Source organism: Phyllosticta citribraziliensis (assembly GCF_038025025.1).
Source record: "Phyllosticta citribraziliensis strain CPC 17464 chromosome Unknown J3D65scaffold_3, whole genome shotgun sequence".
NCBI lineage: Eukaryota > Fungi > Ascomycota > Dothideomycetes > Botryosphaeriales > Phyllostictaceae > Phyllosticta > Phyllosticta citribraziliensis.
Genome location: NW_027117340.1, coordinates 2,322,596 through 2,335,864, shown reverse-complemented (window position 1 = coordinate 2,335,864; position 13,269 = coordinate 2,322,596). Strand labels below are relative to the sequence as shown.

General features: G+C 57.4%; 6 protein-coding genes across 6 annotated transcripts; 3 read left to right on the top strand and 3 right to left on the bottom strand.

The window, feature by feature from the left end:
* Positions 1-68: 68 nt before the first annotated feature.
* On the top strand, positions 69-1,449 carry J3D65DRAFT_272117 (uncharacterized protein). The gene has a single exon (XM_066794970.1). It carries the CDS (start codon positions 211-213, stop codon positions 1,174-1,176), a length of 966 nt encoding a protein of 321 aa, XP_066658167.1. The 5' UTR covers positions 69-210; the 3' UTR covers positions 1,177-1,449.
* On the bottom strand, positions 1,334-2,931 carry J3D65DRAFT_617894 (aldehyde reductase). The gene is made up of 3 exons (XM_066799605.1): positions 1,938-2,931; positions 1,739-1,873; positions 1,334-1,686 (listed from the first exon to the last, which is right to left on the bottom strand). The coding sequence occupies exons 1-3, from the start codon at positions 2,545-2,547 to the stop codon at positions 1,388-1,390; spliced, it is 1,044 nt and encodes a 347-aa protein (XP_066658166.1). The 5' UTR covers positions 2,548-2,931; the 3' UTR covers positions 1,334-1,387.
* Positions 2,932-5,477: 2,546 nt separating this feature from the next.
* J3D65DRAFT_601312 (uncharacterized protein) lies at positions 5,478-6,130 on the top strand (the record flags this gene model as incomplete). Its single annotated transcript, XM_066798030.1, has 2 exons — positions 5,478-5,482; positions 5,554-6,130. 2 exons carry the CDS (start codon positions 5,478-5,480, stop codon positions 6,128-6,130), a joined length of 582 nt encoding a protein of 193 aa, XP_066658165.1.
* Positions 6,131-6,188: 58 nt separating this feature from the next.
* On the bottom strand, positions 6,189-8,344 carry J3D65DRAFT_617884 (transmembrane amino acid transporter). The gene is made up of 2 exons (XM_066799604.1): positions 7,775-8,344; positions 6,189-7,667 (listed from the first exon to the last, which is right to left on the bottom strand). The coding sequence occupies exons 1-2, from the start codon at positions 7,883-7,885 to the stop codon at positions 6,429-6,431; spliced, it is 1,350 nt and encodes a 449-aa protein (XP_066658164.1). The 5' UTR covers positions 7,886-8,344; the 3' UTR covers positions 6,189-6,428.
* A 419-nt stretch (positions 8,345-8,763) lies between these two features.
* Positions 8,764-9,829, top strand: J3D65DRAFT_665948 (trimeric LpxA-like protein; the record flags this gene model as incomplete). The annotated part of the gene is made up of 2 exons (XM_066802877.1): positions 8,764-8,820; positions 9,191-9,829. 2 exons carry the CDS (start codon positions 8,764-8,766, stop codon positions 9,827-9,829), a joined length of 696 nt encoding a protein of 231 aa, XP_066658163.1.
* A 150-nt stretch (positions 9,830-9,979) lies between these two features.
* Positions 9,980-13,251, bottom strand: J3D65DRAFT_617880 (uncharacterized protein). The gene is made up of 2 exons (XM_066799603.1): positions 12,326-13,251; positions 9,980-12,275 (listed from the first exon to the last, which is right to left on the bottom strand). The coding sequence occupies exons 1-2, from the start codon at positions 12,920-12,922 to the stop codon at positions 10,434-10,436; spliced, it is 2,439 nt and encodes an 812-aa protein (XP_066658162.1). The 5' UTR covers positions 12,923-13,251; the 3' UTR covers positions 9,980-10,433.
* Between the last annotated feature and the right edge of the window lie 18 nt (positions 13,252-13,269).

Here is a 13,269-nt window from a genome sequence, read left to right as displayed (position 1 = left end):
AACATTATGGCGTGAAGATTTTCCATGGAGGGTTCGGCGTATGCGGAGAGTCGATGGCTGAAAGTTTGCTGCGATGGCGGGGTGCGATAAGAGCTGGCCTGTTTCCCACTCGCGGGGTAGCTTCGCGACCGCACCATTGCGCGACCACCAACCTCAAACTTCTGCCGACGACATCATTCATATCACGGATACAACAACTCAATCGTGACCATGCCATTCACGCCATTCTCTGTCCCGGGAACAGTCCACCGCTTCACACCGCAGCTCAGCGCCTTTGAGCTCTCGACGCCGTCCAGCTCCACACAGACCGAATCCAGCCCGCCCAACACACTCCTCTGGGTCGGCGGACTTGGAGATGGGCTGCTCACCGTCTCCTACGTGAGGCACCTCGCAGCATCGCTGCCGCCCACCTGGACGCTCGCACAAGTGCTCCTCTCGTCCGCCTACAACGGCTGGGGCATGTCCAGCATCGCAAAGGACGCCGCCGAAATCGGACAATGTGTCGCATACTTCCGCAAGCTGCGGCCGGGCACCAAAGTCGTGCTGATGGGGCACTCGACCGGCACTCAGGATCTGGCCGAATACGTGACAGGCAAGGGGGCGGACGCGAGGGAAAAGGTTGACGGCATTGCGCTGCAGGCGCCCGTCAGCGATCGTGAGGCCCTGTACCTGGCGCTTGGCGAGAAAGACTACAATGAAGGCGTCGCTGCGGCCCGCGAGTTTGTGGAACAGGGCCGTGGCGAAGATGTTCTTCCCAGCCGCTTCACAAAAGACCTCATGGGCCCGGCGCCGGTGTGTGCGCGCCGGTGGCTCGACTTGACCAGCCCGGGTCCTGAACACCGCGGAGCCGATGACTATTTCAGTTCTGACCTGGGTGAAAAGAGGTGGGGCGAGTGGTGTGAAGCTATTGCCAGGTCGAAGACACCCGTTTGCTTCTTGTACGGAGGCAGTGATGAATTCGTGCCCAAGTCTGTGGACAAGGAGGCGTTGGTCAAGACATGGATGAGGCTTGTCAAGGAGGCTGGGGGCTCCGTGGACGATATCAACGGTGGTATCGTGCCGGGAGCGTCGCACAACCTGATGAAAAGCCCAGACGAAGTCGTCAAGGACTTGATCAAAAGAGTCGTGGGATTCCTAGGTAAGGTGGATGGCGCTGAGTTCGGAGCGAAAATTTGAAAGGAGTGAAACAATCCCTATCCTTTGCAAGACCGGTGTCTCTGTAAGTCAACGTTGACAGAATGATATTCTCGGCCTGCTTCTGATTCACTCACTTTCCATTCTGGCTCGTTTGGATCAAGTGACTTGCCATGTTTCGTTTCCTAACATCTAACATAGAGCATAGAAAGATAAACCACTCACGGGGCCCTCCAATACATCTTCTCGTTCTTCAGATGAATTGGGGAATCCACTTGACGATGCTGTCCTCCATCTCGGCCAACCCAGGTCTCCCAAAGTCCCTCAAGATCTCATTCGACTTCTGGGCAGGCTGATTTTCTGCTGGGTCACGAAAGACTCCTGCAACGTCATCGACGAATTGGCGGTCAGGGAAATTCTTTCTGAAAACTGCGAGCAAGTCATTCCAATGGTATGACTTATCATATGCCCATAGGCGCTGGCCCTGGACGTCTGGGTGGATGAGGCCAGCAAGGTGCAAATACGCAACGTCATCAACGTCCGAGTATCCAACTGAAGCACGTCGTCAGCAGATAAACAGGTGGATTCAGGGGCCGCCACGTACAGCACTTGATCAAGGATGTCATATGGGCCAGGACTTGCATGTCGCCCTTGAAAAGCGCAGCGACGAATTGGGTGGACGACGGGGTGCCCTGGTGTTCAGGGCTCAAGAGACGACCAAAGGTGAATGCGGGCAGCACTATTCCGATTCACAAATCCCCAGTCAGCAATAGTGACACATCAATCATCAAAGGCACACTTACCAGAATTGCACGCAAAGGCCGGTTTCCGCTCTTCGACAAACTTCCACATGGCCTTCTCAGTTGCCACTTTGGCCGCCCCGTATACCTCCAGGCCGCGTTCGGGCTCATATGGCGGCGGCTTCCACGCGCGCTCGACGCTCGTCTCATTCCACGACGCCTGCGTCAAGACGACATGGTCTCTCGAATCGACCGAGCGCACCGTCATGCCCGTCGAGGTCAAGACGAAGCGCTTGACCGAAGGCGTCTTGGCCGCGCTCTCCAGGACGCTATTGATTGCCTCCAGAGACGGCGGGACCACGTTGTTCGGGTCTGGATCGTGGTTCATGATGGCAGCGACGTGAGCCACGCCGGTGACATCCTGCATGGCCGCATCGAAAGCGCCCGGCGCCGATATGTTGGCGACGTGGACGAGCTCGAAGCGGCCAGCGCCGTGCTTATGCTCAAAGTGCGATGCCATCCACGCATGCTTGGCCGTGTCGCGCACCGTACCGCGCACGTTGTAGCCATGGGACAGCAGTACGTCGGCCACGACCGAGGCGATGAAGCCATTGACGCCTGTGACCAGGATCGTGGAGCCAGGGGGCAGGACGGGGTTGTCGATGGGTGCCATGTTGCGCGCGGGCTTGGGATTGGGAAGCAACCGTTTACTCGAGTTGGACGGCGGTTTAAAAAGAAGTGCTAGTATTCCAGCTCCCTTACTTCAACACTGAGCCGCGCCTCGAGACTGTGCTGGTCTCCACACCGCGTGCTCTGTCTCTGCGTCCGGCTATCCGTCCACCGTGGCTGTAATTCGCCAAGTCCCCGAACTACGAGGAGCATATGACAGTAGCTCATATTTTCGGCAGATCAAGAAATCAATCAACGAGGTGGAGACCTGGGCTTGGCTGTTCGGTGTGAGAACGGCCCATAGCGTGTGCCGTAGTCTCTGATAGGCAGGCAACAAGTCAAGACTGCCGCCGTCTGTATCCTGTGGCGGTGCTTGCCGGCCATGACGACTCACTCTCACAATGGTTCACTGGTGTTGACATGGGGGTAGATTACCTCTTTCAGAATCCTTCTTTCCACATGTCGTGCGATTGGCCGGTCAACGTGGGTTTGGCTGTCGTACAATGAGCGCTGCAGGGCCTCAGGGTCTTGGAAGCCAGCGACCAATTGAGGCACAGCACAAGCGACTGCCGGTGGACCTGACAAACCGAAGGCGGCGGGCCCCAGGGCCTACGTCATCGACCAGGTTTCCCCGCTCTTTCGCTTCTGGCTGTGTGCTTGCGCTATGGCGGGGTGGAAATCGCATCCTTCCGCTGCATGGTCGCCGGTCATCGCTGACCAATTCGTGTCTACGCCGGACGAAAAAAAAAAAAAAAAGAAAAGTCTGGGTGAACGGCCCGGCGACCGTGAAGCAAACACAAGCTCACCGCATCCGGCCGGGGAATCTTCATTCCTGAACATGAGCCGGCTCATGTCGAGCCGTCCTCGTTCTCAACCGACCGCCCGCCCACTTTGGCGTCTCGAGTCTCAACCTCTCGCCCATCCAAATGCGGCCGTCGCAGGAAATCGAGATTCGAGATGCGGTCAGAGCGGAATAGAGTTCTGAACGGCGCTCGCGCTGGGCTTGCTCCCTTGCTTGCCCGCTTGTCTCAATATGGGGGAAGCTACTTCGCGTCCCACGTTTCAGAGAGACCAGTCACGGCGGCTAGCACAACCGAAGCAGGCCAGTAGCGTCGCACGCAGAACCTGCGTGTACCGATGGGTGCCAGGTACAACAGGCACCACGGCACCACGGCAGGCACCGCTGCTGCTGCTGTTGCTGCGGCGCATGATGTCGCCAACAAAAACGCGCTTGGTGTTCACGCGTCCACCTTGACGGCGTCATCGCGCCTGGGCGAAGGGGGCGGACGCCGGATGAAGCGGACAGGCTGCCTGCTTGGGTGGATTGTGATGTTGGTGGTGGGCTGGATGAGGTAGCCGAGTGCGAGAAGTCTCCGAAGAGGAAAAACGGTGGAGGCAGTGATGTTTGTGAGAGCCACTCAGTGACACTGGACTGCGGCACCCAATTTGTTGCCCCGGCGCCGCGCGATGCCGCAACCAACGTGTCCCGGGGTTGTGAAGCAGCCGAAAGGCTATCCGTACCTCGACGTCGGGCCCCGAGCACAGGCGTGCGCTTACGACAGAGAGCCAGCGAAGAAAATGCATCAGCTTAGAATATTATCGACGCGACTGGACTCGGCTAGGTAGGGCTCATAGTTGTACCACGGACACTTAACGCCGAACTGCTGCTGCTGCGCATAGCCGCAGGCCTGTCTAACGCCGCAACCGCCGCTGGTCTCTCCACAAACACGGACCCGAATCCGAGCGAGTACCAGGAGGCCAAGACGATTACGATGGCTTGCAGATGCTGGCCTCGGTGCGAGCGCTGCCTATTGCATGTACCGTCCTACCCACCAAACTATTCGCCGAGGGCCGCTGAGCCGGCGATTATGGTGCAACCAAGGCGAGGTGGAGACATGGCACCGCATCGCGCTCGCTCAACTAACACGCTCGCCGTCAAAGCGAAGCGAGCCACACGAACAACCGAGCAGGCTACTACTCTACAAGCGGCGGTTTTGTGGCGGGAAGGAGGCAGATATGTTTCCGCACCACCTAGGTGGTCTGGTGTATGGCAACCAGCACGACGAATTGCCGCATTCGGCAGCCCAACCAGGTAACGGTTGGGCACAGGAATGGACATGGCTTTGCATTGCATGGCATCGATGTCTGCGATGCTTTCGCAGTCAATTGACGGTGCACGGCAGCGGCGGCGAGGAAAACGAGACGACGAGAGCGATAGGGCCATGGTGGTGTGCGCGTCGCAAGTCAGATTTTGACGCGCCAAATAATTCCTTGGGGTCCCTGCGAAGGAACTGAAGTTATGTTCCTAGGTTGTACCCTTAACCCCTCCCGTCTTTTCCGTCGGACTGGCTGCGGCCGGCCGGCCCTCTCTCTCGTCAAGTTCCCGCCGCGCCCGCCGTGCCTATCCCGGTGCTGCTCCTGGGTCACCCAGGTGTGGATTGGGTATATTGGGGAGCGGTGTTGGCCCCTCGATCCTCGCTCGTGCCTGGCCTGGTCTCAGTTCTCTTTCCCTCTCTCACCCATCACATCCAAAAAACCACGCACACACCAGACCAACCTCCTCGTTCGCGTTGCGGTCAATTGGTCTTGCTTTTGCCTCTGCGTTCTTCCTGCGTGCCTCGTCTTTGTCCATCTTTTCTGCTCCGTCCTGTTTTGGTCTTTCCCGTCGCAGCATCATCGCCGTCAAACTGCTTGAATGGTCCCCGGCGGACATGCAAACAACACGCGCGCAGCACACGAAGAGCATGCCTCATTATTAGACGTCTCTCACGCCTCGCAACGAAACGTCAATTGGTCGAACCATCGCTTTGCCGCCCATTTACATAGACACGACGACGCATTCAACATCCAGCAGAGGAGCAATTCACGACGCGGATTCCACCCAACAGTAATCGGATAAGCAATCAGCAATCAAGGGCTCCGGCAAATCCCACCATGAAGTAAGTCTGGCCCCAGCATAGTCGTCCTCGCTTCGTGCCGGTCGAAACTAACGCCAAATCCTAAAATTCAGTACTACCACTGCTGCTGCCGCCGCCGCGATAATACCCCTCTCGACCCGCGCCCTCGCATCACTGCACGTCCTGGCCGCTGCAACGGCTGCCGTCGGTGGAGTCGGTGGTGGCGGGGGTGGGTCTCTCCCCACCAACGCATTATTGCCATTGCTCGGCTACCAGCACCATTCCGCCGCCGCTTTCGACACTTGCTACCCTGCGGACCCCACAATATCGACATCATCTCACGTCGCATCACATCATCACCACCAGCACCAATACCAATACAACTACCACGGCAGCACCAACACCGACAACAACGCCGACTGGCTCTTCAGCATCAACCTGCTGTACTTGATCGCCGCCCCGCTGCTGCTGCGCGAGCTGCCCGCCATGATGGCCACCCTCGACCCCCTCATCGACTACCTGTTCGAGCCCTCGTCCTGGCTCGCCTTCCCCGGCTGGTGCGCCGAGCTGTGGCGCCTGTTTCGCGAGGAAAAGGGCCGCATCGTCTCGCGGCGCAACAGCGCCGAGGCGCTGCATCGAGCCAGCCTGGAAGCAGCAGCCGACGTGCCAAGGCGTAGTCGGACGTGGTGACATGGGTACGTTGGTTGTTGATAGCATTTTGGAGCGTTTATGGGTCTTTCGCTGTTCTTTTCTTTTTGGATCGGGGAAAAAGTTCTGGGAAGCATTGGGACACGGCGCCTTCGTTTTTTTTTTTTTTTTTTTTTTCATATGCATCTGGAACGGGAATAGAGCGTGTACCATGGGTTTCTTGTTGGCATGGTCCGCAGCGGATAAAGCGGCATTCAGCTCCTTCATTTGCCGTCGAGGCACTAGAACAGAGAGTGCACATAATGTTAATCACCACCGTACCGCCCCCCTGACTGAAACATCAGCAACTGAAAGCTCCCGACACCGTACCGTCTCTGTATGCATCAACAATGCCCCTGACATTAACATAGGTGCCAGCGACGCAAATGAAGGCGCCCGCCACAATCGTGAAGACGGCGAGTGACGTCTGCGGCCAGCGCTTGGCCCACGTGCGCCAACCGTCAAAGTCGTAATAGGCGTCGTGCAGCCAGAAGAAGCCCGCGACGCCGTACGTGTACCACGCGGCGAACAGGCTGGCGACGAGGCCGAGCAGGTAGTTGAAGATGGGCACGCCGACGGCCAGCACAAAGGCCGCGCCGTTGGACGCGACGATCAGCGCCGTCCACACCGCCCACCCGCGGACCGTGTGCGAGTGCAGGTGCCGGCTCTTGCGGAACAGCCGCACGAAGAAGAGCTTGCTCGCCGTGTGCGAGTACAGCGCGCCCGCGATCAAAAAGTTGGGCAGCGCGATGCCGTACGCCGCCTTCTGCCACTTGGGCGCGAGGCTCGAGAACGACGGGCTCGCCACGTCGTTGCCCGCGTATGCATACACGACGGCGGCAAAGACGGCGTAAAAGGTCGTTGCGAAGCCCTGCAGCCAGTATGCCGCCTTCATGGCATCGGCCGGCCGCCGCATCTCCGAGATGAGCGTGAAGAACATGAAGTGTCCCGCGTAAGCGAAGACGGGGTTCGTGATGGACACAAAGGCCGAGTAGAAGTCGGACGACTTGGCCGCCTGCACGCTGCGGTTGGGCGTTGGGTGCACGCCAGCTCCGATCATGCCCACAAGACCGGCGACCAGAATCGACACGCAGGCTGCGATGGAGAGGTGCGTCAGCTTGGAGAAGGTGCGCGGGAAGCTGAAGATGAGAATGGGAATGGCGAAGATGCCGGTGTAGAGCATGGCGCATAGCTTGTTGTCCGAAAGCGTTGCCAGTGCTATCTCGCCAGCCAGCATCTGGCTGCCTGTACCAAAGATGGCGAAGAGGACGGTGCCAAAGGCTAGCACTTCACGGCCAATGGGTCCGAAGAGGATGTAGCCGGCGTCGCCCATGTTGTGGACGTCTGGATGGCGCAGTTTGAACTGCACGAGGAGCCATGCCGTGTACGTCGCAAAGATGCCCAGGAAAATGATGAGGATGAGCCCAGGCACAGTTCCTACGACTGCGAGCGACGATGGCAGTGAGAGCATGCCATTGGAGACGATTTCGCAAATCATCAGGACTGCCACCATTTGCCAAGACAGGGTCTTGTAGACAATCTAGAGCCATTGTGAGCGTGAGCGGCCCGCGAGAATCTCGACTTTGGAATGAGCTCGTGAGTCTCTGTCCGTTGGAAAGCGTCGTGAGAATAGCGAATGGTTCTCACCTGATGGTTGCCCTCGTAGCCAAAAACATCGACGTCATCATAGGTGACGGGATGAGCTGTCGACAGCCGCTCATCGCTATGACAGGCAGTGCCGGGGGCTTTGGATTCCATTGCGGCCTAGGACAGTGAATGTCCAAAAGAAAAGAGTGCTCGTTCAATCATGACAAGCGGTGCAAAAAGAGAGCGCGCAACCTACATTCCCATTTGGCTGCGTAGATGCGTCAACCTACTCACCAAAGAGGGTAGCCATCCGTAGGCAGGCTTGCTTATCGCTCTCTGTGTTCAACGTGCCGCCAGCCGGCCAGCACCCTTGCACAACGCGCTCAATCACATCGCACAGCTGGCGAGACGGCGCAAAGTCGATCATCATTCGACCAAAAGAAACGTTGATTGTCTTACCCGTGCGCGAAGGTCCTCGAAAGCTTGCGCGGACAACGGCACTGATAGGCAAGGTGACGGCTTGTTGGATGCTTTTGTCGCTTCATCGGCTCAGGAGATTGCGTGCGACTGCAGTTGGGCTTGTTTCATGATTCGTTGGCGACGCGCAACGGGTCGATCCGTTGATAGGGCAGTTAAAAAGGTCGCACGAAGATGGGGTGAAGTCAGAGGGCTAGGTGATGGTCAAAGCGTGAGATACACGTGATAGTGGAACCAAAGCAGGCAGTCTGTCTAGAATCCAAGATTGCGGCATAGAAGGGCAAGATCAGCAGCAAAAGCTCTTTCCTCATGTGTGAAGTCCACAAAAAAGTAGGCAACTCCAAGGTATGAATTATCATGGGCAGAGCGTCGTCGACCTCGGCTCACGTGATCTGACCTATTCCTTGCCCTGCCACGTGCTTGTCAACGACTTGGGAACTGCAACCAAACACTAGTGCAACAACTATACTCCACCACCTCATCACGTCGACAAGAAAATTCTCGAGACCGAAAACAAGCGTGCTGTAGTCTTCTTCGATACCCCGCTCCACTCCAAATTTGTCGCGTACAGCATGTCGTCGCGTCCGAGCGCGGCGCGCAAAGCCGCCAAGGGCGAGTACATTGAGACGGTGAGTGCAGCTTGAATTCATTATTTCTCTTTTGGCTTTTTTGGGTGCTTTCATGGAGTCCTTCTTGTCACTGCTTTTCTTCCGTCATTTGCTTCTGTCGCGAGAAGGTTTGCCTTTCCTCTCAATGTCTTTCTTCTCAAAATAGCTATTTTGAAAAGAGCACGTTGGCTACTTGGCAGGACATATTGATACTGTGCTTTTGCGTCTGTCTGCCCTCTCCCCTTAGCTTTCCTTGCACTGCCCTGCCGAAAAAGGCCCAGCCAGCGTCCATCACCAAGTTGATTTTTCTCGCCAAACCGTGTCCGTCCTCCCCTCGTCCTTCTTTACCATGATCCATCAATCCCCAAGCTAACGACCCCTCGCACCCCAGGACTCGGGCAACAAAGTCTCGCGCCGCGCCCACATCAGCGGCACAGCCAACATCACGCTGGGCGGCAAAACCGTGATCCAATCCGAAGTGGTTCTGCGCGGCGACCTGCACCGACTGAAAACAAGCTCGTCAACCACATCATCAACGGCGCAGCAGCAGCAGCCGCCGCCCTCATCCTCTCAGCACTCCAACGCCATCAGCATCGGCCGCTGCACCATCATCAGCCCCAACTGCACGATCCGGCCGCCCGCGCGCGTCTCGCGCGGCCTACTCTCGCACTACCCCATGAAGATCGGCGACAACGTCTTCATCGGCCCGCACTGCCGCATCAGCGCTGCTAGCATCAGCTCTCATGTGCACGTCGGCGCGCACGCCGTCCTCGAGCCCTTCTGCCTCATCCGCGACAACGTCAAGATCCTGCCCCACAGCGTCGTCCCCGCCAACATGGTCGTGCCCAGCAACTCCGTCGTCGGTGGCCGCCCCGCCAGGGTCGTCGCCGAGCTCGGCGAGGGCTGGGGCGTCCAGGCTGGTGGTGGTGTTGGCGGCGCTGCTGCTGGTGCTGCTGCGACGAGCGGCGCGCCCGGTGAGGCGTGGGTTGAGGGTGGCGATTTGAGGGAGTTGGTCAGGAGTATTCGGTAGTGGGAGGGCGCGTGGACAATGTGGATTTTGCTGTGTGGCTGGTGAATCGGGAGGGTGCTGCGGGAGGGCTATAGCTTTCATGAGATTCTCAGAGGCATCATGCTCACAGTCGAGTAAAAGAATATCATAGGTGGCGTCAGGAGCTAGAAGGAATTCATTGCATCTCGTTATTCAACAATGGAACTGACACCTTGGCAAGTAGACAACCAGTACCAAAATCCGGCATGCGAGGTTTCAAGAGCAGACGAGACGCTTGGATGGAGAACCCTTTCGAAAATTACTACTGTAGACGACCACGCCACTACGACGGTTTACAACCTGTCGCCGCCTCATTCCTTCCCCTCACCCCTCTTCCAAAGAGATTACGCAAGAGATCAAGAAGGGTATCTTTTGGGCAAGGCTACATGAAAGCAAGTAAAAAGTCGACAGAGAAAAAGGCAAGGAGCGAATGACGTGAATTATGTGAAAGAAGAGACAGCAACAGAGACAGGACGCCCGTCGTTAAAAGTCATTACAAAAGAATGCATCCAAAGTGGCCTTTGTGTGCCGTGAAACGAAAGATCTCTTGTGCTTACAAGAAAGCAAGGCATTCCGAGTGCCATCATCAAAACATCTTCACGCCCACCTTCGACAAGCGTGACTCGTCGGGCTGCTTCTCCAGCACTGGGCTCTCGTACGGCGACTCGTACGGCGTCGTGTAGCCATCAATCGGACTACGGTCTTCAGACTCAAACGACGGAATCGGAATATCGCTCAGGACCGTCAACTCTTCGCCGCCGACGGGTCCCCCGCGTGCTGGACTAATGCTACTGCCATTGCCGCAGCTGGTCGACTCCTGCTCACTGTCAAAGCTAAAGTGCGATTTCCGCGCCGCGCGGTTTGGGTCGTCCAGCGAAATGGCCGAATACCGGAGATGTTTCACTTCGGCTTCGCTTTCTGGGTCAAAGTGGACCGAGACGTGAGTCGAAGGCACGTTGGAACCGTTCAAGGATGTCATGTTGCTGGCTGGAGCCGAGGTCAGGAGGATGTTTGGGCTAGAGGTCGCATAGGCGTTTTGGGCACCAGGGTACGACGCGTAGTTGTACAAATTGGTGGTTGTGTGCGCGCTGGTCGTAGTGTATGTGACTTGAGCTTGCTTTGTGACGCCTTTGGTTTGGACGCGGACCGGAGCCTGGTAGACACGAGAGTAGCGTCGATCAGCTCGCAGCTTGAGCTCTTCCATCTCCCGACGGAGCTGTTCCACCTGCAACTCGAGATCTTGACGAGCCGTGCGTTCCTGGTAGAGTAGAGAGTAAAGGGAAGCAAGTCCTTCGTCGTTGTAAGAGTACGAAGTTTGAGGAAGGCCATGTGCAGTTGCAACCATGGTTGGCGCGCTGCTCATGGTTCCCATACTTGGATACGTAGCCAACACAGGAAACTCGTGGACGCTAGCGCTAGGGTTTTGCGAGTGAGAAGGATAGGACGTGGCAGGGGTCACCGGCGAATTGGTATGGTTCTCGGAAAAGGGACCGGAGGGTCTTCGAGCTGACGAATCGGAGAGCTGCTCGGCGCGCGATGATGAGCTTGGGCGTCTAGTGGGTGAGTTTTCGAGGATGATAGTCTGGCGGTTATTGCGACCTCTCATGTGGCGCAACGACTGGTCAAAGTAGCGCATATTGGTCTCCAACCGCTCCAGACGATCTTCAATAGTCGTCGGCGGTGGCTCAAGGCCAAGCCCGAACTCGGCCCTGGCTGAAGGTGTTTGCGGTCCGGTCCGGGGGGTCCCTGGATCACTTGGATGGAACGGCCCAAAATCGAAAGCACGAATTTCCTCGCCATTCAGGCTCTGGACATGAGCGTTCTGGCGAGGAGCTTCGTGACTTGGATAGCGAGAATCGACCCTCGGCGGGAAACGAAAGTCCCTGGCCTGCCGAAACTTTGTGGCTGGCTCCGGGCTCGAGCTCAGATGCTTGTGCCAGTTGCTACTTTGGAAGCTTTGGCCACTTTGGCGGCTGGGAGTGACGTCGGGTAAGTGCCTGAGGTCGTCAATCGCGCTCACGCTGCGAGATCTTCGCCGAGACGTCCTCTTTGATGATCTTGGCGAGCCAGAATAGGCGACTCCGATATCCTCTCGTACACTTTGATCATCGTGTCCTGTACGAGATTGCGATTCGCTCCAAATGGCAGATAGAGTAGTTGCGTCGGCGGAGTTCCTGACGACGCTTGGAAGGGTTGCGCGGCGGCGAGGCCCTTGGGGAGGAGGTCTTCCATGCTCCATGTAACTTGGTTGGCTACCATCTTCCTGAGGTGGCGCGTTTACGTTCATGGGGAACGGTAGGTGGGAGACTGGCGTGGCGCGTGACGAGTTGCGAGCAGAGAATGACTGGGAACGACGCGAGTCTTGAGAAACAGCTCGATGCTGTACAAGAAGAGGTCTCGGTGGGGAGACTTTACGACCCAGAGGTTCCTGAGCCGTGTCAGCACATTGAAGGGGCTTGTACGGAGCGGTATTATTACGCTGCGGTGGTGAAAGTGGGCGCCGGCCGACGGCGATGGTGAGTCGGTCTTTTCATTCTGCCTCTTTCTCCCGCCACCAAAAATCTTTTTGAACGCGGTGGATATCGAGCCACGCTTGGTGTTGCGTTTGGTCACAGTGCCAACAGAAGCAGAATGGGAAGCCGAATGAGAGGCGGAATGAGAGGCGGAAAAGGACGAAGCTAGGAAAGAAGCAGAGCGGTCGGGAGTATGCTTCGAAGACCAGTCGCTGCTCTGCATGATGCTGGGTTCGCGGACGTCGGTTGAGGAGCGCAGGTCATGCCGACTGGTGGGGCGCAGAGAGGAGGCAATGGAGGCTTGGGGGCCCTTGTGGAGTAGGCGGCGAGCAGGGGCGGCGGGATCCTTGAAGAAGGAGTTGGGGTCGGTCAAGCGCTTCTTGTACGGAGGGCCCTCGTCGCAGACTTGGTCGTCCAGGTCAAAGTCGTCGTCGAGCGGCGAGGGGCCGTTAAATCTCAAATGGCCACGACGAATGGCTTCGGCCTTCCAACTTGGGCGATGTGCAGGTGGCTTTGCAGCAGGGACGGAGGCGGCGGACCGGTCGACAGGTGCGTCAGCCATGGCTGGAACGGCAGGCGGGCGGCGGGTCAAAATCGGGGTTGACGTTGTTTGTTGGCTTTACTGGCAATGCAGAGGCAGGGCTGGGATGGAAAGGCCCATGGTGATGCAGCTCCGGGGCGGCTAGTGTAGCACGGGGCGCGAGCGTGTGGGAAGAGGTTCAATGCCGTATCACCAGAGGACAAGTGAAGTAAGTAAAAAAGTGGTCGGGTGTCAAACGAGCGATGTCGAATCGAACGGGGCGGCGGGATGCGGAAGGGAAGGACAGAAGTAGGTAGAAGCAGAAGCAGACGAAGAAGAGGGAGACGACGACGACGAAGAAGAAGAAGAAGAAAGCAAGCGGGCGTTTG

Bases quoted from the DNA above. Each gene is read 5' to 3' on its own strand.
- J3D65DRAFT_617894 (XM_066799605.1), bottom strand. From the start codon at position 2,547: ATGGCACCCATCGACAACCCCGTCCTGCCCCCTGGCTCCACGATCCTG. The intron at 1,874-1,937 runs GTAAGTGTGCCT...GAATCGGAATAG, and splicing joins GGCCTTTGCGTGCAATTCTG to TGCTGCCCGCATTCACCTTT. The intron at 1,687-1,738 runs GTACGTGGCGGC...GACGTGCTTCAG, and splicing joins GACATCCTTGATCAAGTGCT to TTGGATACTCGGACGTTGAT.
- J3D65DRAFT_617884 (XM_066799604.1), bottom strand. From the start codon at position 7,885: ATGGAATCCAAAGCCCCCGGCACTGCCTGTCATAGCGATGAGCGGCTG. The intron at 7,668-7,774 runs GTGAGAACCATT...CAATGGCTCTAG, and splicing joins GCTACGAGGGCAACCATCAG to ATTGTCTACAAGACCCTGTC.
- J3D65DRAFT_617880 (XM_066799603.1), bottom strand. From the start codon at position 12,922: ATGGCTGACGCACCTGTCGACCGGTCCGCCGCCTCCGTCCCTGCTGCA. The intron at 12,276-12,325 runs GTAATAATACCG...GACACGGCTCAG, and splicing joins CCCACTTTCACCACCGCAGC to GAACCTCTGGGTCGTAAAGT.
- J3D65DRAFT_272117 (XM_066794970.1), top strand. From the start codon at position 211: ATGCCATTCACGCCATTCTCTGTCCCGGGAACAGTCCACCGCTTCACA.